This window comes from Panthera leo, chromosome A2 (genome assembly GCF_018350215.1).
Source record: "Panthera leo isolate Ple1 chromosome A2, P.leo_Ple1_pat1.1, whole genome shotgun sequence".
Lineage (NCBI taxonomy): Eukaryota > Metazoa > Chordata > Mammalia > Carnivora > Felidae > Panthera > Panthera leo.
The window spans coordinates 93,510,224-93,534,208 of NC_056680.1; the positions used below are offsets into that span (position 1 = coordinate 93,510,224).

Sequence of the window (23,985 nt, forward strand, 5' to 3'; positions counted from 1 at the left end):
CTCTGATTTAAGATTAAAATTAATTTATTTAACATTGTAGCAGCTGGGTGGTTAGAAAAAAACTCCCATACCAGTCTTGATATATAGAAAAATGTCTGCTTCCAAATTGATTTTGCATATATCTGAAAAGAAATTGCCTATTTATTGAATATTATAAGGCCATTTAGCTTTGCTTTTTATTAAATAAGTCTAATCACCATACATATTGGCAACATACAGAGTTCTGTCGTTCTTAACGATCACTCTTGAACCAAGGAAATTTATGTTATAAAATAAGATTTCCTGGGACTCAGGTTTGTTTACCAGTGTTTTATGAGAGAGAATCATAAATGAATTCTACTATCACCCCCACCCTGAAAATAAATTTGTTCTATATGAGGTCCTGCCTTGAGTAACTGAGTGATAGTAGTAATAATAACTGAGTTTTAATAGTAATAATAATAGTACAAATAATAAATACTTTTATTGGACACAAACTGTTTTCTAAGTTTCTCTTATGCATTTTGATTACTAATCTACTGCAGCGTGACACAGTAGAAGGCAAAAAAACACAGAGGGACTAAATAAGATAGTAGAGGTCTTTTAATTAGTAAGTAGAGACAACATGCAAACTTAGGGCTAACTCACTGCAAAGCCTTTTCTTTTTACAACATATTGCATTATCTCTTAAGGTGATTTATAAGAAATTGGTTTTTATTTCACTAGTAAAGTGATTCTAAAACTCAATACATTCAATTCCATTTTTATAATTTAGGTTACGCTCTGAGTCATTTTGGATCCTTTACATGCTTCAAATAAAGTAGGTGGCTTTCACTCGCACTCAGCAGGCTTGTGGACTGCCTTTCTCCCCTCATGTCAGTGTTCTGTATTATGCCGTTTTATTCAAGGAGGAATTTCTTTTAAATAAACTTACAACGTGATTCATTGGATTGAATGCATTTTCATGAGACCAATATCTGTGCTGGCATGTATTTTCCCAACTCTTAACCATTACTCATTTACCACTTCTGCTAAAATGAATGACTCCATTTCAAAAAGAATGGTAGTAAGAATGAGAATTGCACTTCAGGAGTTACATAAAGTCATCTATCTGTCAACATTATTTACACACTTTCTTATTAATCAGTTCATGAGACCAAGGAGGATTCAAATTAATCACTGTCAAAAGTAACAACTCTTTAAGAGCTCTTGAGAACTGTTGAAATAATACATGATCCAAGTGACTCGTTGGCTTAGCCTCTGACAATGCAATAGAACATAACAAAAGAACAGGGTATCATCAGGAATCTGGGTGGTTGAAAGCTGAACTTAAGGGACAGCCATGGTTTCTGAGCCCATTTCTACTACTGAAGTCCCCTAAAATTAGAAAGACCATGTAGAATATCATCCTTACCAGGATATCTTTGAAAGTTAATAGTTATTCTGCTAGGGCAGTGGGTATAAAACAGAGATTTAACTGGGACATCTGGCCATCTTTCTCATAAAGCACTAGAGCAATAATTGGCCAAATACTAGTTGTCAGAAGAGCCTTAATGCATTTGAGTGCTTAATTCAGACCCAAGGACGACGGCTACAAACTCAAGATGCCTAGCAGAAAACTTCTATTACATTGCTTAATAATGAATCATCTCCAAAAGTACAATTCTCTTAGATTATTATGGCATTATAGAGTGGTTACCAAAGTGTTAAATTTAGCTATGGTTTTGGAGTGCAGAAGGAGTCCGTTCTATTTTTTTCTATCGAAAGCTTAGCATGGTTATGATTTTTACATCCCATATTGTTCATCAATGTGTGTTTGTGAGAGAAACAGTGTATGTGTGTTTTTAATGGATATGTTTGGTCATTTATTAGTGATAATTTAGCTAAATACTAACATATAAAATGAGGCATTATATGTAGTCTTCACTACTAAATATTTTTAAAACAAATTAAAATTTCTCTGTTTCTATCAAAGTTGGCACAGTAAATGGCTACCTACAAACTGATTTTTGGATGAGTTTTGAATAGCCAATCACAATGACTACATTTCACAATAGTAAGAAAGCCCTGCATATATTCAACTGCCTCATTAGTTTTTGAGAATTGCAAGAGGTGATTGAATGTGAAATTCTTTAGGAAATATAAGACTCCACAAATGCTGAGAATAGTTTCCTTGTCAGCTCTTAGTATGTTAATCAGCTAACCCAAATATATTGCATTTCTATTGAAGTATAGCATTCAACGGCTACAGGATATATTGGAGAAATGGAGGATTCTATATTTGGTTTTAGGGAGATTAACATACTGTCTGTGTCTAGAGAATTAGAAAGAAATTTTGACCTATGATGTTCTCATCTTACTTTCGTGTGTGTGTGTGTGTGTGTGTGTGTGTGTGTGTTTAATTTGGAAATATATAAATTAAATCCTCCAAATTTAGAGAAAATTGGCTATACACTAGCACCTTTTATGTTTTGATTTGTGTTTTTATTCATGTAGAAATCAGAAATCATTTCTGTAATCATGTAACTAGCAGTGGTTTGCTGTGTTAAGGAGAGGCAAAGTTGTACTAGAAAACACATTAAAAGCCTAAATTAGGTTCTGTCTCTGCCACTCCTTACATGTGATTTTTGTTGACTAAATCCCTTAACTATCCTTCAGTTTCCAAATCAAAAAACTATTTCAGGTATAACTAATAAGCACCACAACAGTAATAATAGCAAAAACAGTAATCTTCTGCCTTACCCATACTTAACCCTCTTATTTCCCAGAGGCAAGTGCTTTCAACTCTTTTCATATCTACCTCCATATGTCTTTAAAAATATTTCAGTTTTATATTTATATTGCTATTTATTGATTTATTATTTTAGATATTAACTACTAAGTAGGTGTTATGGTAGATGAGGATTTAATTTTCTTTCATCACCATTACCCCTCTCCAGCTTCACCTTATGCTCCCAATAAAGAATCTGTATCATATTTTGACATATTAATATGTAAATATTATTCATGGTAAGTCAAGTAGTATTCATGATGATGTATTCTTCTTGTGTAACCTTTTGTTTTGCTTGGACTTTATAATTGTCTGTGATTTCTACAAACTTCGTTGTCTTTGTTATTATTATTCATTATTTATAGGTGTAAAATATTTGTCAATTACGTATGAAAAAAATTTTCAAAATGCTCAATCACATCATCAAATCTATTAATCCCATTTAATTTTCTTGACACCTCCCTCCCTCAGCTTCATTAAAACATTCCTCTCAGCTCTCTGATTCCTTGCTTTAGCAGAGCTGAATATCTGTCACGTTGTGACTTCCATATGATCCTCTACTATTATCATAGGTCCCAAGATAGTCATTTGTTTCTCTCCAAATCTGTGCTCTGTCCATTTGTGCCAGGCCCTATGTCCTGGACAGCTAACCCCTAACTTATCCTCCAAGCTGCCTTGGCTACTGGTTTCCAGCTTGGTTCAGGTAATGGACAGGGAGAAGTAGACTGAATATTCTTCCTTAATTCTTTTCTTTAGTCCATATTTCTGGAAATGACTGACTATAACTTCTGTGGGTATGCCCTTCTTCCATGATTCTAGTTGTTAATAGCTTCCAGTAATACTTGGCCTTCTTAATTCTAGGGAGAATGATGGCTGTTAGCTCTAAAGCAGGTAATGGCTTCCTGCTGTTGCTAGCCTCTTAGTGTTTCACTATGTCTTATTGGTTCCCTTACACCTCTGTAAGTAATCACTTCATTAAGGTCTGTTCTGGGTTAGATTCATTTTCCTTCTGGACCTTTACTGGTTCCAGATCCCATATTTCCTGGACTCCATGTCTTCCTTCTTTAGTACTCAGAAAGAATGCATTAGAGATACAATTTTCAAATTCTAAGTTTTCTGAAAATGTCTTTATTCCACTCTCACATATGATTAATTTTAAACTTTGGCTGGATATATAATTAGTTTTTTCCACCCTCAGAATTTTGAAAGCATTGCTTAATTTCTTTAGCACTTCTACTATTGTTACTGAGAATCTGATTCTATTCTTTCTCGCAGTCATTTGTATGCCCCCTCATACTTTTTCTCTAGAAAATATTAGACTTTTCTCTCTACTCCTGATATACTGAAATTTCATGATTTTGTGCTTTGGTTGTTTTTTTCAACTGGAGCTGGGTAGATTTCTTCAATATAAAGACATACATATATTAGTTTTTAGAAAATCTCTTAATTTTTTAAAATTTATTTCCTTCCATATTCTCCGTCTTCACTTTTTGGAAAATTTATCATAGTTTGGTATTGAAGCTCCTAGCTTAATCCAAAATTTTTAAAAATATTTTTTTATTTAATAACTTTTAAAAAATATTTATTTATTGTTGGGAGAGCACAAGTCAGTGGGCGGTGGGGAGGCACAGAGAGAGGGACAGTGGGTCCAAAGCTGGCTCCTCACTGACAAGCTGACAGCAGTGAACCTGATTTGGGGCTTGAACTCACAAACTTCAAGATCATGACCTGAGCTGAAGTCAGATGCTCAACAGACTGAGTCACTCAGGTGCCCCTTGCTTTACAACTTTTTATCTTCTAAACCTTCTGTTTTTTCTGAAAATTTTCAGTTACCATATATGTAAGCACCCACTTCCTTTTTCTCTGGTTTCTATTAGAAGCTCTCCTCAAATACAGCATTGGGGGAGGAGGGAATCCTGGCCTGTCCATTTACTTTCATAAATGAGGTACTACAAATCTGTATACCTAGGCAGCACCAGCTGACCGATCAGTTTATTACATATCATTGAGTCAAAAAGCTAAACTTTTCATTGGGAGATCCCCAAATGTCAATGTCTGAAATCCTAGCCTTTGTTCTTCCTCAGATGCTGATTCCTGGCATCTGGCATCCTCAAGGCAAGACAGGAGAGGGGAGCTAATGGTTACAGAGACCAGTATACATGTTTTTCACTTAGTTTCCCTCTTTTCAGCTCTGTGCCTCACTCTAGTCTCTTTTATTCTCAATTTGAGGCCTTCTGGATTTAATTTCTCCAGAGAAAAAACACCCAGATGGTCAGAGAAGACCTGTGGGTCAATTTCTTTGCATAAACTTCCAGTTCTCCACTCTACTTCCAGCTGTAGACTCATTTCATGCTTTCTAGAACCTGTATCTCCAAGTCCTGAGTTGTCCTGAGTAAATAGTCTGCCTATAACTTGAAGTAGTAACTGCCTATGGTCAACTTAGATTTGCCACATCTTCATCCACATCTTCTAAAAAAAAAGTTTTTTCTCATCCACTTGTGCTTCTTCATCTATTTACTTTATCCTTCTTTAAAATGTATTCCTTAACTGACACTTTGGTCACTTTGGTGAAGAAGGTCTGCGCACATTTTACCACATGTTCTGCTGTTGTTGATAATTTAATATTTGTGGCTTTAACTATGGACAGTTGACTCCTAAGGTCCTTGCTCTGTAGAATTTTGTGATTTTGCTTGGACACAGATTTGAGTTGTAGGTGCTAATGGGTAGCAGCCAATCAAACAGCATAGTGCAGGCAGCAGCCTCTTGACTGCCGGTATCTTAGTGTGGCAGTGGAAATTTGTCACCTTTACCATCTAACTGTTAGTGAATCATGACAGCTTTATTTATGAAAACAAACTTAAAAAGAAATCCCTACGGCTTTTGATGAGCTAGTGATGAAAGGGAATAGAACGTGAAGTGATAGTTGTTAACAAGATGAAAATTTTACATGAATTTAAAGAATTGACTGCAGAAAGCAGTCCTTTGGATCAATGGTCTGTGTGAATCCAACATAAACTTGCTATTAAAACAAGCAAAAGCAATTAGTGAAACTCTTCCAACAAATGTTTCATTCAGTATAAAGTTTCTAATCCAATGAAGGTGAAAGGGTAGACTGTTAACTTATGTGTACAGGAAGGACATGATTGAATGGAAATCTAATTGGAGGAAAACTAGGAGCTTGTATAAATATCATTGTGTGACTGTGGTTAGTAAAGGGATTGGAATGTCTACTTGATACTGTTCATTGAAGGATGGAAGTAGAGACTTCTATACTGTTATGACATTTGTGAATTAATTCCTCAGGATACTACACTATCTGGAGTGTTCTTTAATTTACTGGTATATTGCCATATGAATTAATACAACTTAATTGTACCAGTAGCTTTCTTGATTTTAGATACTATATTGTATAATTGAGAAATCTTGATGTTTGTAATTTTTTTTCTTCAGTTTTGGTCTTCAAATGTAGTGTCCTTAGATTCGTATTGGTAAAAGATGTCATTTATGGATAGAAAGAAATAATACAATAATTGGAAAAGAATTAAAGTCAAACTTAACTATGAGTGGCCAAAAACAGCCTGCCAAATTCCATTTAAAAAATAAACAAAACTTAATCATAGTCTGTGACAGGCACTTCATTTTTTTTTCATACTCCAAATGCTTTATGGTGTTGTTGGCATGCTTATAATACTGAAAAACAACCAGCCCCAGGTCCAGCAACCATGGCCCAATGCTGGGATGGGGGGCAGGGAGGTAGACTTAGTATTAAGACATGAAGGGCTGAGGCCATACATCTGGTAGTCCTGTCCTCTGAGGCCTGTCAGAGGCCAAAAGGAGAGCAGCGAGATCTCAAGTTCTCTCCTCCTACTCCCTCCCCTTCTTTTCAGGTTTCCCTCGGGTGTCTTAAGGGCCCTCTATCCCTGCTAAAAACTCAGCCTATACAGAACACTTCTAGGTGCCTCTCCTATCCGCTTCCCTGCTCTAGTCTCTAGGTGCCCCGGCTTCATTCCTTCTGGCTCTAACCAAAGTAGGAATAGAAGGGAGAGGACTGGACTGGGGGTCTGGCAGGCTGTGCATCAGGGCCTGGAGACACAGACAGGAGGCCGGGAGGTGGTGAATAGTCCCTTCCCCCCAACATGAGATGCGTGAGGTCTTCGGCTGGAGAGGTTGCTGCACGTACCTTCAGATAGGCCCATAGCTGAAGCATGATGTTACTAAAAACAGAATCTGAGGGGCGCCTGGGTGGCTCAGTTGGTTGAGCATCTGACTTCTGCTCAGGGCATGATCTTGTGGTTCATGGGTTCAAGCACCATGTTGGGCTCAGTGCTGACAGCTCAGAGCCTGGCGCCTGCTTCGGATTCTGTGTCTCCCTGTCTCTCTGCCCCTCCCCGGCTCATGCTCTGTCTCTCTCTCAAAAATTAAAATAATAAAAACATTTAAAACAAAAACCAGAATCTGAGTAGCTCCCTATTTTCTTATACACATGTGAGTTGTTCATCCTTTGCTATGACATTTTATATTTCTCTGTATTTCCATAGACAGTAGATTCTAAGAATGGGATGTTTGCATAATTGCATTTTCTGTAGAGCTTGGCAAGGCTTTTCTATTCTTTCTCATTGATAATTCAGTGGTCTTTTTCCTTGATTACTAGCTTTTACCATGTTTGCTTCTGAAAACAGTATATATTCAGAGCCTAACATAAACTCAACAAATTTTAAAACTTTATTATGTTAACTCTATAAATTTTCATCTATTTGTCGTTTAATCCTAACATGTTTAATTTAGAAACTGTTTCAGAGATTTAGCAACCCAGTAAAATCAATTCATAATTTTGTTGTGTTGTTATTTTATGGCCATTTTAACTCCTTGTGCCCTCTCCCCCAAATCTGAGGGTCCTTGGTTATGTTGCCCACATTAGGTGGTTGGTGGTGGCACAGGGAAAAAACAACAAAAACAAAAAAAGCCTCTGGGGTCCTAGGGCAGCATCCTTCCCACAAAGATCTCCCTTGCACAGGATGGGGTCTCTTTGTTCATTCATTTATTCATTCAACAAAACCTTACAGAATGTCCAGAGTTTCAAGAGTGAAGAAGACCTTGTCCTTGACCTCAAGCAGCACCCACTGGTGCTACCAATTGTCTAATCTGCACAGCCACATTCCAGGGCACATCTTTGAAAATATTCCACAAAACCCACAGACTTCACCCAAAAATGGATGTTTTTGCCTTCAGGTCTTCCTTTTATTTAAGATATCAGATTGTTGTCAAATATTTTACTGTCAGATATCATCCATCCAGTAATATATCTTCGTAGTGCCTATTCCAACATTCTTACCCATGGTCCATCAAAGTTCAACTGTGTCATGTGATGACTGGAACTAACTATAGCAGCTCACCACTCTAAATTGAAGTTCAGAATTCTCCTCATAGAATAATAGAGTAATTTACACGAAGGTTTCCGCAATGATTTCTCTTCGTGATATGCAGATACGGTGGTTTCTCTAAAAAGATTTGAATATGTCATTTGCTTTGATCTTTAAGAGAATACCCATGAACATTTTTTTTTCCTGATTCCTCATTTCACATTATTGCAGGAGGATTAATACAATTGCAAGGAGAAATCTTACAATTTTCTTGTTCTGCATCAGCTGTCATATAAATAAATTAAAGATGTGCAAGGCTTATTAATTTGTTTTCTCTTGTCCTGCCTCGTCTACAGTTATTCCTTCAAAAAGTGCTTTCACTGGTAGCATTTTAAATGACCAATCAAATGGGACTTCTCTCTTCCTGTATTGTTCCATAGTATAAGAAATAAAATGTTTTTGCTATCCAATGCAGTATTTGAGTCTTACATTTTTTTTCCTTATAGTAGTCCTCAGTAAGGGTGTTTCCTGTTTCCATTTTTGTATTAATTGTGACTAGTTTCTCAATGTTCCTAGTCCAAATATTCCCATTTATCTATATAACCATAGCTGTTAAGATTTTTATCTCTGATCTTCATTATCTCTGGGAGTCTGATTTGAATTTTCAAACATTTTTAAATGTTGACAACAGTCTTATTTACAGTATGTGGACAATGGTGATAGACTTTAGTTTTTAAGGATAGTTTAATTGTTTTCTCTGCTTGCACCTTAATTTTGAAGCTTTGATTTTGGGTTTTATTTTTATTCTTGTTAGCATTTGTGTCACCAGTAATAAGAACCAATTTGCCATCTTTATTCCTTCTTTTTCTAATCTGACCTGCCCAACCAAGTAGAAATGTTGTTGTAACTGGGGAGGCAGTCTGACATCATGGAGGGATCATTGGCCCAGGATTCAGTCACAGTTTCAGGTTCTGGGACTGAAATGAAGACATTAAAGATGTAGTACAGTTTCCTTACATGTAAAAATCAAGACATTGTCTTAGGCATCATCTAAAGTTCCTCCAGCATGGGGCGCCTGGGTGGCTCAGTCGGTTGAGTGGCCGACTTCGGCTCAGGTCATGATCTCACGGTCTGTGAGTTCTAGCCCTGCGTCGGGCTCTGTGCTGACAGCTAAGAGCCTGGAGCCTGCTTCAGATTCTGTGTCTCCCTCTCTCTGACCCTCCCCTGTTCATGCTCTGTCTCAAAAATAAATAAATGTTAAAAAAAATTTTTTTAATAAAAATAAAGTTCCTCCAGCTTTAGATTTTAGCATTCAAGTAAATTGTACCACTGAACCAGAGGTTTCCATGGAGATCGCTGGAATTCCTTCAGAGTGACTTACAAATGAAGTTAGGGTTTGGATATTTCGGTGAAATTTGGTTTAGATATTTTGCTGAACTGATTTTTTTGTTGTTGTTGCATTTAATATAATAATATTAGTTCTAAATCAAGTTCGTTTCTACTGCAGTTTAGGTACACTTCTCAGACAGCTTATGCAATTCATTCATTCATTTATTCATTCATTCAATTTAAGGATTTTATTGGACACTTTTCTTCTTTTAAGGAAGCTCCACACCCAACCTGGTGCTTGAACTCACAACCCTGAGATAAAGAGTCAGATGGTTTACCGACTGAGCCAGGCAGGCCTACCTTGAACAGCAATTTTGTACCAGACACTGGATCAGGTCCTCATACTTACAAAGATAGAAAAGATCCATCCATTCCATCAAAGTCAGGGGGAAAGGCAGTGTGGCAAGCTATAACACAGGTATACAGTTAGTACAGTGGCAGCTCAGAGGCAAAGGTGATAAAACTATCCTTGGTGGTTACTTGAGGAGAGGGGGGAGGTCAAAGAAGGGTCACCAAGAAGTAATTACTTGGGCTGACATGTCAAACCCATCTCTCAAAGTTGACAAAACTTTGGGCTGAGGAACACTTAGGCCATGCCATGGACAAAAGTATCCCACTGTGGGGTGAAACAGCAGATATTTGTGGGTAAGGAAGAAGGACAGAGTTTAAGAAGCAGTTGAGAAAAAGGAGGGAATGGAGGGAGGGAGAAAGTGGTTGGAGACCTGAATGGAGAAATATTTAGGAATAGTTAGGATATGACAGCTTGATGATTGAATGAGAGTAATATGGGAAAGGCAAGGGTTTCAGATGATTCCTGAATGTCTACATCAGGTAACTGGACCAGAAAGCAAAAGTGATATGATTAAAAATACACACACACTAGAATATATGTATAATGGAATGTATATACATAGATAGATAGATAGATAGATAGATAGATAGATAGATAGATAGATATTAAATTATTGTAATGTAAGGAGCATTAATGCCATTGGTACTTTAAGATGGGTGGGCTTCCTGATCTTCTTCCTAAGTCTTATTTTAGGTATGGATGCTGGGAAGGTGGCTTCCATTCATCTGCCTGGCTTCTCCTCCCAAGTCAGCAGCAGGTCACCCTGGGCCTTGACCTTACTGAACTATATTAACTACCTGTACTTCATTCTTTGCTTTTGTTTAATTTTTGTTCTGATATGGTTAATTTGTAAGTATAACTTTTTAAGTCGTTTCATAGCTTGAAAAATAGATCTTAAGAGTTTCCCCTTGTATACAAGGTCTATTGTTTTGAATTGAATGTTTTCCAAGATGGGCTTTTACACACAATCTAGGATTTGGCTTGGTTTTGTTTTCATTTCTTGAGAGCCAAGTACTCCACAGAAGTATTTGACTAAGATATATTGTGCCTATCTGTGCCTAATGAACCACTAACCACATAGTAAATGATGAGTGACAGTTTAATCAATTCAGTTCCTTCAATAGTCACCAAGGGCATGTGGAATGTAATTTTTTAATCTTTCACTTTTCAAACACTGCAAATGCCAACATGAAAAGATCACATCTGTTACATGTAATAAGTTTTCTTACAAGTTAAAGCAAAAAAAAATTTTTTTTAAATTTTCATCTTTTAGAAGCTAGCCTCCTAGGGAACAAAACTCTTTGGTCCATTTTATAAAAACATACATTCCAGCAGAGAAAAGTGACATAAATAAATGGCCACCTTGGTGCATCAAATCGTACTAGCTCTAATTGCATAATGGGATATTTCAGTGAACCATGGCTAAATAAAATTACCTACTAGGTTAATTAATGTGGAACCTGTCTGAGTTAGTATTGCATTCCTGTGTGTAAAATTCTGATTGTATCCAGCATTCAATCTAATTTATCTCACCAGTCTGCTGTTTCTTTGTTGTCCCTTTGGCTGGAACCTGAATACACATTCCAAGAATTAACCTGAATTATAAAATTTCTTTCAACCTAGGTTCCTTTAGATTCATGTTCCTCAGTTTCTTGTCCTGTGACCTGTAGCATCTTCATTGCCTCAGAGGCTTGTTAGAAATGCAAGATCTCAGGCCTCAGCCCAGACCTAGTCAGTCAGCATCTTCGTTCTACTAAGATCCCCACGTGATTGGCATACACAGTAAAGGGTGAGAAGCAAAGCTTCAGATGCTTTTTTATTGATGGACACGTAGGCTTTGAGGAGATTTCTGGTACCAGCCTAATGTTGTAAGACAAGGACAAAAGACCTAACTTGCAGTGAATTATGGTCCTGCTCATCTGCTTTCTGCCTGCCAGAAGCAGCTGGGCACTGTCTTTATCTACAGCCTTCTATCCAAATCTTTGATAATGCAGATCATTCTGAATGGTTCTCAATGATTCTCTGAACTTGAGGCCTCCTAACTTTCAATTAGGGAAGTCTGTGTGAGAAGGAACAGATCTCCCTTCAAGGTGATAGTGTGAGCTTGGTGGGTCGCTGTCCTCTGTGCACATACTCAAATGCACAGGCTACATTGTGCCATGATCCTTCGCAAGCCCTGTGTTTAAGCTTTGCTACTTGAGAATGAAACTGTCACCTTCTGCTTACAGCTCTCTATCCTAAGGAATCTCAAGCCTTTGCTAATAAATGGATAACATTAGCTAAAATCCGGCAGAGTTGTTTTTGGTGTTTTTTTTTTTTTTTGAGATTTTAATTGCACTGTATTTTAAAATATTAAAGTCTTTCTGCATTGTGTACTGGGACTGGACCAAACTATTGATTGCTGACCAGAATAAGATTAATGCATAGCAGAAAAATAATAACCTCTAGGTCCTATTTTATACTTCTTCAGGTGAGATAATCATTTATTCAGTTAATTAACATCTCATAATATTAATGTCTTCATGAGAAAATTGAGTATACTCCCCTTGAAATGCCATGTGTCAAATGCAGATATTATTTGAGTATAAGAGCTGATGGATCTAATTAATGCTTATTTTAGTTGAAAGATATAAAGTTATCCAACAGGACTTTAATGAATAGGTACATTACAGTGAATCTTAACTGGTGACTGTAGTGCCCAACCCTATTTTATTCAGGTCTGGGAGGACTGCTCTATTGCCATAACCACTTTGACTCATTTGAACTGTATCTTCAAAAGTAGGAGACCAACTTCTGGTTCTAAGAACCGTGACAGTGGCTAATCCATTTATAAGTATATATATTACAGTTGTAGGAACTAACACAAGAAGCATGGAGTTAGGGGACCTAACCCAGTCTGAGAGATCAGGAAGCCTCCCCAGAGAAGTGGCAGCAAGATTTACTGTTCCCTAATGTGATGGAGAAAAAGTATTTTGCCCCTTCTCTAGGAATCCCATTTTTTCTCTGCGTTCACACTCGCTGCTAATGCTGCAAACTTAGTAATACAGATAAATTTTTCTTCTTGAATTCCTTTGCCAAAGAGTATGTATATCAGTTTTCAAATGCCTTTATATCAAAATTAATCTCTGATTAGTTTGCTGCCCAAGTTATTTTCAGGTTGAACCTTAACTGACGTTTCACAGTCTAGCCTGCAGTTCTAGATGGCTCATGCTGCTTCCAAGGAAGAGTTCATCAAAATGTATAGAGGTTCTTTTTTTCTCATATGGTGAAAACTCAAAATGTTAAGGCTCTTCTATTTAAAGTGACTAATTCTATAAAGTGTCCCAAGGAGATGCAGTCCTTCTTCATTTTGCCTTTTTTCAAAAAATAAACTTTTAATTTAGAATAATTTTAGATTTATAGAAAACAAGAGAATCCCTATATACTCCTCACCTGGTTTCCCCTATTGTTAAAGTCTTACATTATTACTATATGTACTATATGCATTATTACTAAATGTACATATAGTACATTTGTCTCAACTGACTAACCCACGATGTTACATTGCTATTAACTAAAGACCTTTGTTTTGACTTCACTAGTTTTTCCTTAATTTCTTTTTTGTACTTAGTGAGTTTTTTTTTTTTTTAAGTTTATTCATTTAAGTAACCTCTGTACCCAACATGGAGCTTGAACTCACAACCCGGAGGTCGAGAATCACATGCTCTTCCAACTGAGCCAGCCAGGCACCCTGTTTTTTGTATTTTAGGATCCCATCCTGGTTACCGCATTACATGTAGTTGTCAAATGTTATAATAGTTTATCAGATTTTCTTTGTTTTTCATGACCTTGACAGTTTTGAGAAGTACCAGTCAGGCATTTTGTAGAATGACCCTCAATTTGGGTTCATCTAATGGCAAGAAAGACAGAGGTGAAGTGATATTCTCATCACATCACATCACATCACATCACATCACATCACATCAAGGGTTCTCGCTATCAACAAGACTTACCACTGATGATGTTAACCTTGATTACATTGTCAAGGTCTTCTTTGCTGTTTTTCTCCCTTGTCATTATCCACTTCCCTGTTGGCCGTTTTTCTCCAAATTCATTATCTATTTCCCATCCCCACTTCCATACCCTATCTTTGGAAGCAGGTTGCTAAGTTCAGCTCTTACTCAGGAGTAGGGGGAGAGGAGGAAGGGTTGCATTGCTTTTGATTTATTCAGTCAACAAATAGTTTTGAGCCCTTACTGTGTGCTGACATTCTGCTCTTACTCTGGGAGCAAGACAATGAACACAACTTTGTCCCCAGTCTTGGTCTTCCATCTAGAGTAGAGGCCTCCTGACTTGCAATTAGGAAGTCTGTGTGAGAAGGAACAGATCTCCCCTGAAGGTGATAGTGTGACCTGTGTGGGTTGCTGTCCTCTATGCACATACTCAAATGTATAGGCTATGCTGTGCCACAATCTTGCCATGTGCAAAGACAAGTTAACATCCTTTGAATGTTATGAAGGAAACAAACATGGGACCTCGGCAGTAAGGGGAAACCTGCCTTACATATGATGGCTGCAAAAGACATCTGTGAAAGGAGCCATTTGAGCTGAGCCCTAACTAACAAGAAGCACTTCTCCATGCATAGAGTGAGGGGAAATGCATCCTGGGAGGAGGGAACAACAGCTCACACACAGACCCTGAAGTGAGGAGGAGGACGGCGTGTTTCAGGAACAGACAGCAGAGAAACATGACTGGACAGGAGAAATCTCATGGATAGACGTGTGATGTGAAATTGTTGAACATGTGGGGACTTCACTGTCACAGATCTCCGTTCTTAGTTGTAAGGTAGAAAAACCTCAAGATATAATTTTAAAAATCTAATTCCTCTCCTTTTATCAACACAGGGACACAGATGTTAGATGTGGATAGAGAAAGATTAAAAGGAAATAGCTTGAAATCATTTCAGAACACAGCAACCTTATATTTATATCATACTTATTTTCATTTATCAGGTAAAATTTCCTAACGTTTAGAAAAATAAAAGATAGTACTTCCATGCAATAAAATTTGGACAAAACAAAAACTTCTAAAAAAAGTTCATAAAAGTAAATTCTCCTTCCACCCTACCCATTATTCAGATCAACTCACCAAACCCTCTATTTTGAGAAGTCTTTGTGGAACTGGTTGTATAAGCACTGTTATTAAAAACCACCCTACACATTTTCTCCCAGTTTATTTCTCAGTTAAAAATACTGTAAGATGGAAAAAAATATTTTAAGATTAAAATATCCATCTTCAGTTATGTTTTAATAATCTACCAGAGTTTTGGCAAAATGCATGGAAGCATGTAAACCATATCTACCACAGGAAAACTGATGAGGAAAATAGTGAAAAACGAGATCATATTTGAGAGCTTTCTAGTATTATTTTTTTTATTTCTATTAACTTTTTCTATTATTTCTTTATTAACTTTTATTTTTTATTATTAACTTTTTCACAAATTAGCATAATATATAATTTCTCTTATTTTTTTCTGCATAACTGATGAAGGTGATTTCTTCTATTTATAAGTATGCTTTTAGGTAAGTGAAGTGTAACATAGAGCAGGGTTTGGTAAACTTTGTCTGTGAAGGATCAGATAGTACATATCTGGCTTTTCAGGGCATGTGTAGCAGGTTTTCAACTCTGTTGTGAGATTGAGAAGGCAGCACAGACAACACACAAATCAATGTGTGGTAGGGTTCTAATAAAACCTTATTTCTGAACACTGAAATTTGAATTTTGTGTAATGTTCATATATCACCAAATATTCTTCTTTTGATTTTTTTTCAACCACTTAAAAATGCAGAAGCCATTCTTAGCTTATAGGCTGTTATAAAAACAGGCACTGAGCACCATTTGGCTTGTGGTCTGTAGTTTGTGGGCCCCTCTTCATTATTGTATGTGACCCCTCACTGCCCAGTAGGGAGAGGGCTTATACCACCACTAGTCTCATTCATTGGCTGCCATGAGTGGAAAAGAACGAGGTGGCTTTACAACCAATGGTTGTAGTTGCTTCTGTCCTCAAGACTGTTTTATCTCCTAATCTGCCTGTAATCTGGGTTTTTACCTATATATCCAGTTGGTGACCTTCATCCATCATGAATCCTAGGATGCAGAAAAAAGTTGAGTCCTAGCCTAAGAATAGTAGACAGAGTTCTTAGCCTAGTGTATGGAATTCTGCTCTCTTTTAACTTTCTCTTCCATTTTCTAAGCATAGCCATCAGAACAGCATTTGGCTCCCTGAAGATTCCTCATGTATCGGGTCCTGTTTTCTCTGCTGGAATGCCCCATTCCCACTACTGTGCCATCAGCCCTAACCCACCAGGGTCCCCTCTTCTAGTCTAATAAGACTTCAGGAGTGCAAGTTCTTCCTCGCTCTCCACATTGGGCTGAGCATATCCTCCTGTGCTCCTTTGATATTTATCATGGGAATTATGTAGAAAGTTGTAGAATTTTTGTGTTTATAGTATATAGACATACTTGAAGGGAACTTGATAGTTTTCCCCAAATTGACAACAGTCCTAAAAGTTTACGTGACTCTGCCAATTAGAAGTTAAGCTGAAAAAAAAAGAAAACTTTTCTATACTGTCAGAAAAGAAAGTCATCATTATGGTAGAGGAAAGACTAAGTTATCTCCGTATTCTCTTTATACAAAATGATGTTATCGAATTATCCTAGAAGAAGTAATCAAAGATTATGCAGCCAGAATTGGAAAGAAATTTATTAGGGAGGTGTGTCATTTAATATGTTACGTTTTTCTGAATTTAACATTATTTGTCATATTTGTTAGCTTTTAAATATTTGTGATTTCTTTTGATTTATTTTCTCATTCAGAGTTCACTTTTGTACTTAATTTTTTATTCATAATATTGTATTCTTTTTCAAATTAAGAACTCCCAAATTGTTTGACCTTCAACCTTAAAAAGTTTTCCCTCCAGGAGCACCTGGGTGGCTCAGTCGGGTAAGCATCCAACTCTTGATTTTAGCTCAGGTCATGATCTCACAGTTCGTGAGATCGAGCCCTGCATCCGGCTCTGCGCTAACAGTGTGGAGCCTGCTTAGGATTCTCTCCTCCTTCTCTCTGTCTGCCCCTCCCCGACCCATGCTGTCAGTCTCTCTCAAAAAAAAAAAAAAAAAAAATGTCCCTCCTAGTCATAATTACAAAGAATTTTCAATTCTGCTTGAAATCTTATTTTGATTTGTGGTGAAGAAATCACACATCTGCAGCATAAATTAAATTTGGAAATTTTGAGTTGAAAAGAATTAAAGGATATATGAGCATGGGTGGGTGTTTCATATATTACCTTACCTGGTAACTAATCCTGTATGAGAGTTTGAACACACTGCATTTTATGACAGCTTTAATTGTAAGCTTTGTGACCAGTTCTTATTCTTGAAAAATTTAGACTGTGTGGATGATAATTACATAATTATTCAAATTGTTGAAAAAAGCAACAAGCTAAAGGAGGCATTTCCTGAAATAAGATTATATGTCATAAGTATAGAACTTAAGTGGTTGAATTCTTTCTCAGTAAACCTCATGGCAGTCAACTTACTCCATCAGGAGAGAGCATGTAGGGTAATGGAGGGTAGCAAGGGGGTTGGGGGAGGTAAATCAGGCAATAATCCCTTCATATTATACTGAAGGGCTTCTATTGCTGTTTGGCAATAAGACAGCTCCAATAATTAAGTATTTTGCTATGCTCTAATATGTTGATATGTTTGACACTTCTACTTTTTAATTTTCTGGTGCATTCTATCTCCTTTTATAAATCCTTTAAGTATAATTCTCTCAGGCTTATTAGTATGCTCTCACACATCTTTGGCAAGTGATGTCGTCAGAAACATCCATTAGAAGTGATAGTCCATGTCCCTCCACCGGCTAAGCAGATAAGAGCCTATGGAAATGCTATATCATCATATTCCACCTAAGTAAAATTGCAGCTAGATTTATCTCTTAATTGTTCTAAGTATCATATTATGGAGATGCTATGGACCAACACAAGTAGTGATAAAGGCATTTCTGTAAGTGTGTATAATGGTTACCTCACCAGCCAGCTTAGCGGGGTACACAGCGGGCGCAGCTGTGGCTCCTGTTGATGGTCCACATGCTCAGAGTTGCAGCTTATGCTGGGAAAGACTAAAGCCAAATAGTAGTGAATAGAGAGTATATTCTGAATGTTAAAAAAAAAAAAAAAAAAGGAAAGTGCTGGTAGCTATTTAAGAACCAAGATACTTTATGTAAATGTGAATAAGAAGACAGTAGAAATGTAGGTCAATAGTCTTAGGAAAGAATTATTGGCATAAACATTTGGAAAACCACTAAATTGAAATCTGAGACCTAACCAGATGTTGAAGCCCCGATATTTATAAGAATGTCATTGCATTTTAACATGCTAATAAAACGATTCTCAATATGGATGTTGTGTCTCAAATCTTAAGTGAAAACAACTTGTGTTAAACCCAATCTCTGTAGAACACTGATTTTATAATTAATTCTTTACTATTTAAATGGAATTACTTTTATGATATATAAAAAAACATTTGTTTTAAGTCATTTTAACTCTATTTACTGTCAGTGTTTAATTCAGATAGAAATTATGTGCTATAATAGAGAAGAGATTTCTGCAAATGTATTAATTCTTTAGTACATTATTTGTATACAACTTGATAACTGCAGCCATTATAGAGAAGTAGGTCCCTTGTCCATAACTTCTAGGGGATCTGAAATAAGTTAAAGACACAAGGGTTTGGTCACCCTTTATAGAAAATGATATTATCGAATAGCCCTAAAAGACGTAATCAAAGATTATGAAGCTAGAATTGGAGAAAGAAATTTATTAGAGACACATGTCAGCTCATAAATATGTTACTTTTCTGAATTTGACATTGTTTGTCATATTTGTTAGCTTTTAAAAATTTGTGATTTCTTTTGATTTATTTTATCATTTGGAGTTTGCTTTTGTACTTACTTTTTTTTTATTCATAATGTTGTATTCTTTTTCAAATTAAGAACTCCCACATTATTTGACCTTCAACCTTAAAAAGTTGTCCCTCCAGGAGCACCTGGGTGGCTCAGTCAGTTAAGCATCCAACTCTTGATTTTGACTCAGGTCATGATCTCACAGTTCATGAGATGGAACCCTGTACCGGGTTCTGCGCTAACGGCATGGATGGAGCTTGCTTGGGATTCTCTCTCTCTCTCTCTCTCTCTCTCTCTCTCTCTCTCCCTCCCTCCCTCTCTACCCTCCCCAACCCATGTTCTCACACACTCTCTTGAAATAAATACACTTAAAAAAAAGTTGTCCCTCCATAATCATAGTTACAAAGAATCTTCAATTCTGCTTGAAATCTTATTTTGATTTGTGGTGGAGAAATCACACATCTGCAGCATAAATCTGTAAATTTTGAGTTGAAAAGAATTAAAGGATATATGAACATGGGTGGATGTTTCATATATTTTCTTACCTGGTAATTATTCCTGTATGAGAGTTTGAACACATTGCATTTTATGACAGCTTTAATTGTAAGCTTTGTGACCAAACCCTGGTGTCTTCATTAGAGTTACACTGAATTAGATTTATATGTTAAGAACAAATAAATGAAGGAAGGAGTTGTGGGTAGTGAAGCAATTTGGGTCAAGCTGTATAGGTTTATGCTTGGCCCATGGGCAGATCAGTCCAGCTCAGGGAAACTCACGGTAGCTGCCCTGAATCACCCAAGCAGCCTGAGTCAACACCTGGGATCCAACCTAGACTGATTGAAACAGGATCTCTGCCGTTTGTGTTTCGATCATTTGCAGTTTTTAAAAGTTCCCCCCAGATAATTTTGATGCAAAAAGAGGTTTGAGAACCCTTGGACAGCTAGAGAGGACAATATATTATGAATTCATGAAATGGGGTTGGAAAAGGATATTCGAAAAAGACTGGCAGCTTTCTATATTAGGCTAAGGAGTTTCTTGATGGTTTCCTGTAAATAAGGTGGAGCCACCAAGCATTATATTTTACTGGATGCCATGATTGTCTGAGCCCAGGGTAGTTGCATCTGTTTAGAGATTTGAGACCTTTCAGGGCATTAGACATGGAGGGAAAGGAAACATGTAGGATTTAGATGGATGTGGCACAGCCCTTGGTACTCATTAAAGAATGTTACTCCACTGTATATATAAACCACATCTTTATCCATTCATCAGTTGATGGACATTTAGGCTCTTTCCATAATTTGGCTTTTGTTGAAATGAGAAAGTATGAAATCCTGCCATTGTCAGCAATGTGAAATAAGTCAGTCAGAGAAAGACAGATAGATATATGTTTTCATTTGCATGTGGAACTTGAGAAACTTAACAGAAGACCATGAGGGAAGGGAAGGGGAAAAAATAGTTACAAACAGAGAGAGAGGGAGGCAAACCATAAGAGACTCTTAAATACAGAGAACAAACTGAGGGTTGATGGGGGGCAGGGGAGACGGGAAAATGGGTGATGGGCGCTGAGGAGGGCACTTGTTGGGATGAGCGCTGAGTGTTGTATGTAGGCGATGAATCACGGAATCTACCCCCAAAACCAAGAGTACACTGTATACACTGCATGGTAGCCAACTTGACAATAAATTATATTTTTTAAAAAAAGAATGTTATTTATTCATTGTTTCTCCTGGAGTAGATGTTCTAATCCCAGATTTAATTTTCCAGAATACGTTGGAGTTTTTGTACAATGCTTTCTTCTCTCTTTAGGGGTGTTGGCTGCATCTTTGTTGAAATGATCCAAGGAGTTGCTGCTTTTCCAGGAATGAAAGACATTCAGGATCAACTTGAACGAATATTTCTGGTAAGTTCTTTACAGAGTGCTTCTGAGAAAAAATGGTTTCTAATTCATCGCTTCATGACAAATTATACAGTGATAGTGGAAAATAATTTTAAACAAGTTTATTAGTTGTCACATTTAATTCTAATATATATTTGCTTTGAAAAAGCAGGAAATTAGGTAAGTGTTGTGTTTTTAAACTACTGCACATGAATAACATGCCAGAATGGTAGGAAACAATAGGATGTCAGCAGCAACATAGAATAGTTGGTTAAAATTGAGGGCTCTAGCAGAAGAACTTCAGCAATTTATATAGATGCCCCCCCAATTTGTATAGATGGAGCTTAACTCCATCCCATCCCTACCCACTTAAATGTGGGCTTTGGTTGGTAACTTTTTTTCTGTCAAATGGAGCATGGAAAAAGGGGAGTGACTTTAAAATGGAGAACTGGCAAATTACCTTAGCCAGATCTTTAAGGCTAGCATCATCAAAGATTAGTCATGCTGGTAGCACATACCTTTGATATAATGTGCTGAGAATGCCACTTCAGCTCTGTGGCCTTCCTCTCAAAACAGTAACCCCAGTCTAATCACGAAAAACACATCACACAAACCCAAATTGAGGGACATTCTACAAAATTCCTGACTGGTATTCCTCAACACTGTCAAGGTCATCAAAAACAAAGAAAGTCTGAGAAATTGTCATAGCCCAGAGGAGGCTAGGGAGACATGACAACTCATTGTCAGGTGGTATCCTGAATGGAATCCTGGAACAGAGAAAGAACCGTAGGGAAAACTAGTGAAATCCAGGTAAACTGTGCAGTTTAGTAAACATCAGCATACATTTAGTTGTGACAAATGCACCATTTAATTTAAGGTTTGTAATAGTAGAGGAGACTGGTGAGGGGTATACAGGAATTCTCTACCATTTTTCACAACTTTCCTATAAACCTAAAACTGTTCTCAAATGCAAAGCATTTCAATTTTTAAAAATCTGCATAAAGAGAAAATAAAATGTGTTCTGGTGCCAGATGATCTGAGTTTATCACCTGCTCTGGGTTTATCATCTTGGGCAAGGGATGTAGTTATCTGAGCCTTAGTTTTCCTTGGGAGAAATGAAGGCTAATAATAGCACTCACCTCATAGGTTGTTTTGGGGAATAATGGATTTATACACATAAAATGCTTTTAGAGCTATGCCTGGCACATAACTAATACCCCATAAGTTATTATTTTTATTGAATCATTTTATACTGAATATTTTTATTCATTAGAGCTTCCACATTAGCTAATATTCATATAAACCTATTATTTAAAACAGGGAATCAGAACTAGGCAAATTAAGGTCTCTGCTAGAAGGATGCAAGCTATGTGCATTGTAGCAGTCAATCACATTATCATACTTTTCCCTTCTTTAATAAAACTCCTGTATGAACTCACTGGGGCAAATTTCAGTATGGACCATACCAAGAGATGTACTTATTCATTTAGTTATGCAAATGCAGCATTAAATGCAGCTTTCATATTAAGTATAAGGACCCAGGAAGGTGCAGTGATATGAACTGAGACTCCATCACTACTGTGTTCACCTTGACATCAGCAGTAAAATGAATAGAAACAATGGACAATGGAAACTTGGAAATCAAAGCACAAGTGATTCTTCCATGCTGTATCCCATATCCCAGGTGATCCTGTAAATTATAGCAGATGGACAAATATCAGAGTCTCTAATATAGAAACCTTCTAGGTGTTGCCATATTGATTTCTTCTCCCAGAGGCTCTCTGTATCCACTTTCCTTTTAGTTTTACTTAATTATTTTTTATCCATAAATTCCCACACAGAATGTTTAAGTAATGTCTTATGATTATAAAAATAATGCATCTTTGTACAGAAAATTTCCAATACCAGAAAGTATAAAAGATGAAAAATCACCTTTTGTCCTACTAAGCAGAGAAAACTACATGCAGTGTTTTTATATGTAACCTCCATTTCTACGTGTTAAGAAAAACTGAATCATATTTTATATACTTTTTGTAACTTTCTTTTTTCACTTAACAATATGTAATTAACACCTTTCATTGAAAAATGAATCTAGAAATTTATCATTCTTAATGAGAAAGGACTGTTTCATTGTGTGGATGAGACATTATTTGCTTAATGAGTCCCATATTAGTAGCTTGGTGACAGTTTTTAACTATTATAAAGTGCTGCCAGATACATCCGTGCATAGTGATCCTCTTAGTTAAAAATAATTATTAGAATTCAAAGTCCTTAATTCAATAACATTTAATTTTCATAAATGTATTGACTATTCTTAAACTTTGATCCTTTCATCTAAAGTCGCAAAACACTTCGTTCTCTCTGTCCCTAAGAATATCTCTTACTGAGTTGACCTAGGCTGCACTGAGACTGTAGATTAGGACAAAAATGTATAAAATGGAACTTTCCCATCTAAGAATAAATTATATTTATTTATTAATATTTTATGGTCCTTTGCATAAAGGTACAGTTTTTATAAATGTTTTCTTTTCCTATTTTCTACTTAAGCTTTTGTTTTCATTCAAGTATTTTAAAGAATTTTCCAGAACTATTTTCTTAAAAATATAATAAATTTGTTTATTTTTTATCATTGAGAAAAATAGTAAGAGAGGGAATATTAATGGGTTATGGCTTGATCATATAGATTTTTATGCTAAAACATATCTTCAAATATTTAGCCTTTTAATTTATTTGAAGCTCAACTATAACAATAATACCACTTAATTATATTCTGAGATTAATTTCCTAAACTTTACATTCAACCTAACTGTTCACTGTCTGATAATTATTGAGTAATGCTTATATAACCTTGTTAACTTCAAAAGAGAATCATATAGAAAGAAATATCTTCAGGTATACATTATTTCAGGATGAATTTGAAAGAAAAGGAAATGGTTATATAGATGAGATGTACGCTATAGCAACAGAACCAAAAAATGAGTTTCATAAGAGCATTGTTTATTGCTATAGCTTAGTCAAAGTTTTCATTTTTATATATTATTTTTATAATGCAGTGATTTCTAATAGGTACTATCTTGTTGGATTGCTTCCTGTTTGCAGATTTTGCTATTTCTTTTAATTTTATGGCAATAATTTCCTAATTTTATGGGTATTCAGAGATCTTTGAGCTATGACTAGGCTTTTAATAAGTCAAAGAAATAAATCATTGCAGATTTCCCTTAGGAATATTGGTACTATAAACGATTTGCTTTTGTTAGAGCACAGAGACCCTTTAAATGCAGATAAACATCATTATTGATGCTAATAATTTCTTCA

General features: G+C 36.3%; 1 protein-coding gene across 3 annotated transcripts in view; it reads left to right on the forward strand.

Annotated features, from left to right (window-relative positions):
• The window catches only part of CDK14 (cyclin dependent kinase 14), a 606,215-nt gene that overhangs the window by 347,027 nt on the left and 235,203 nt on the right, over nucleotides 1–23,985 (forward strand). For all 3 annotated transcript variants that reach the window (XR_006196800.1, XM_042917477.1, XM_042917471.1), the window contains exon 10: nucleotides 20,601–20,694. Coding sequence is in view for 2 of the 3 variants with exons in the window: in XM_042917477.1 (XP_042773411.1) it covers nucleotides 20,601–20,694 (94 nt within the window). In the remaining variant the exon portion in view is untranslated. The remainder of the gene's footprint in view (nucleotides 1–20,600; nucleotides 20,695–23,985) is intronic.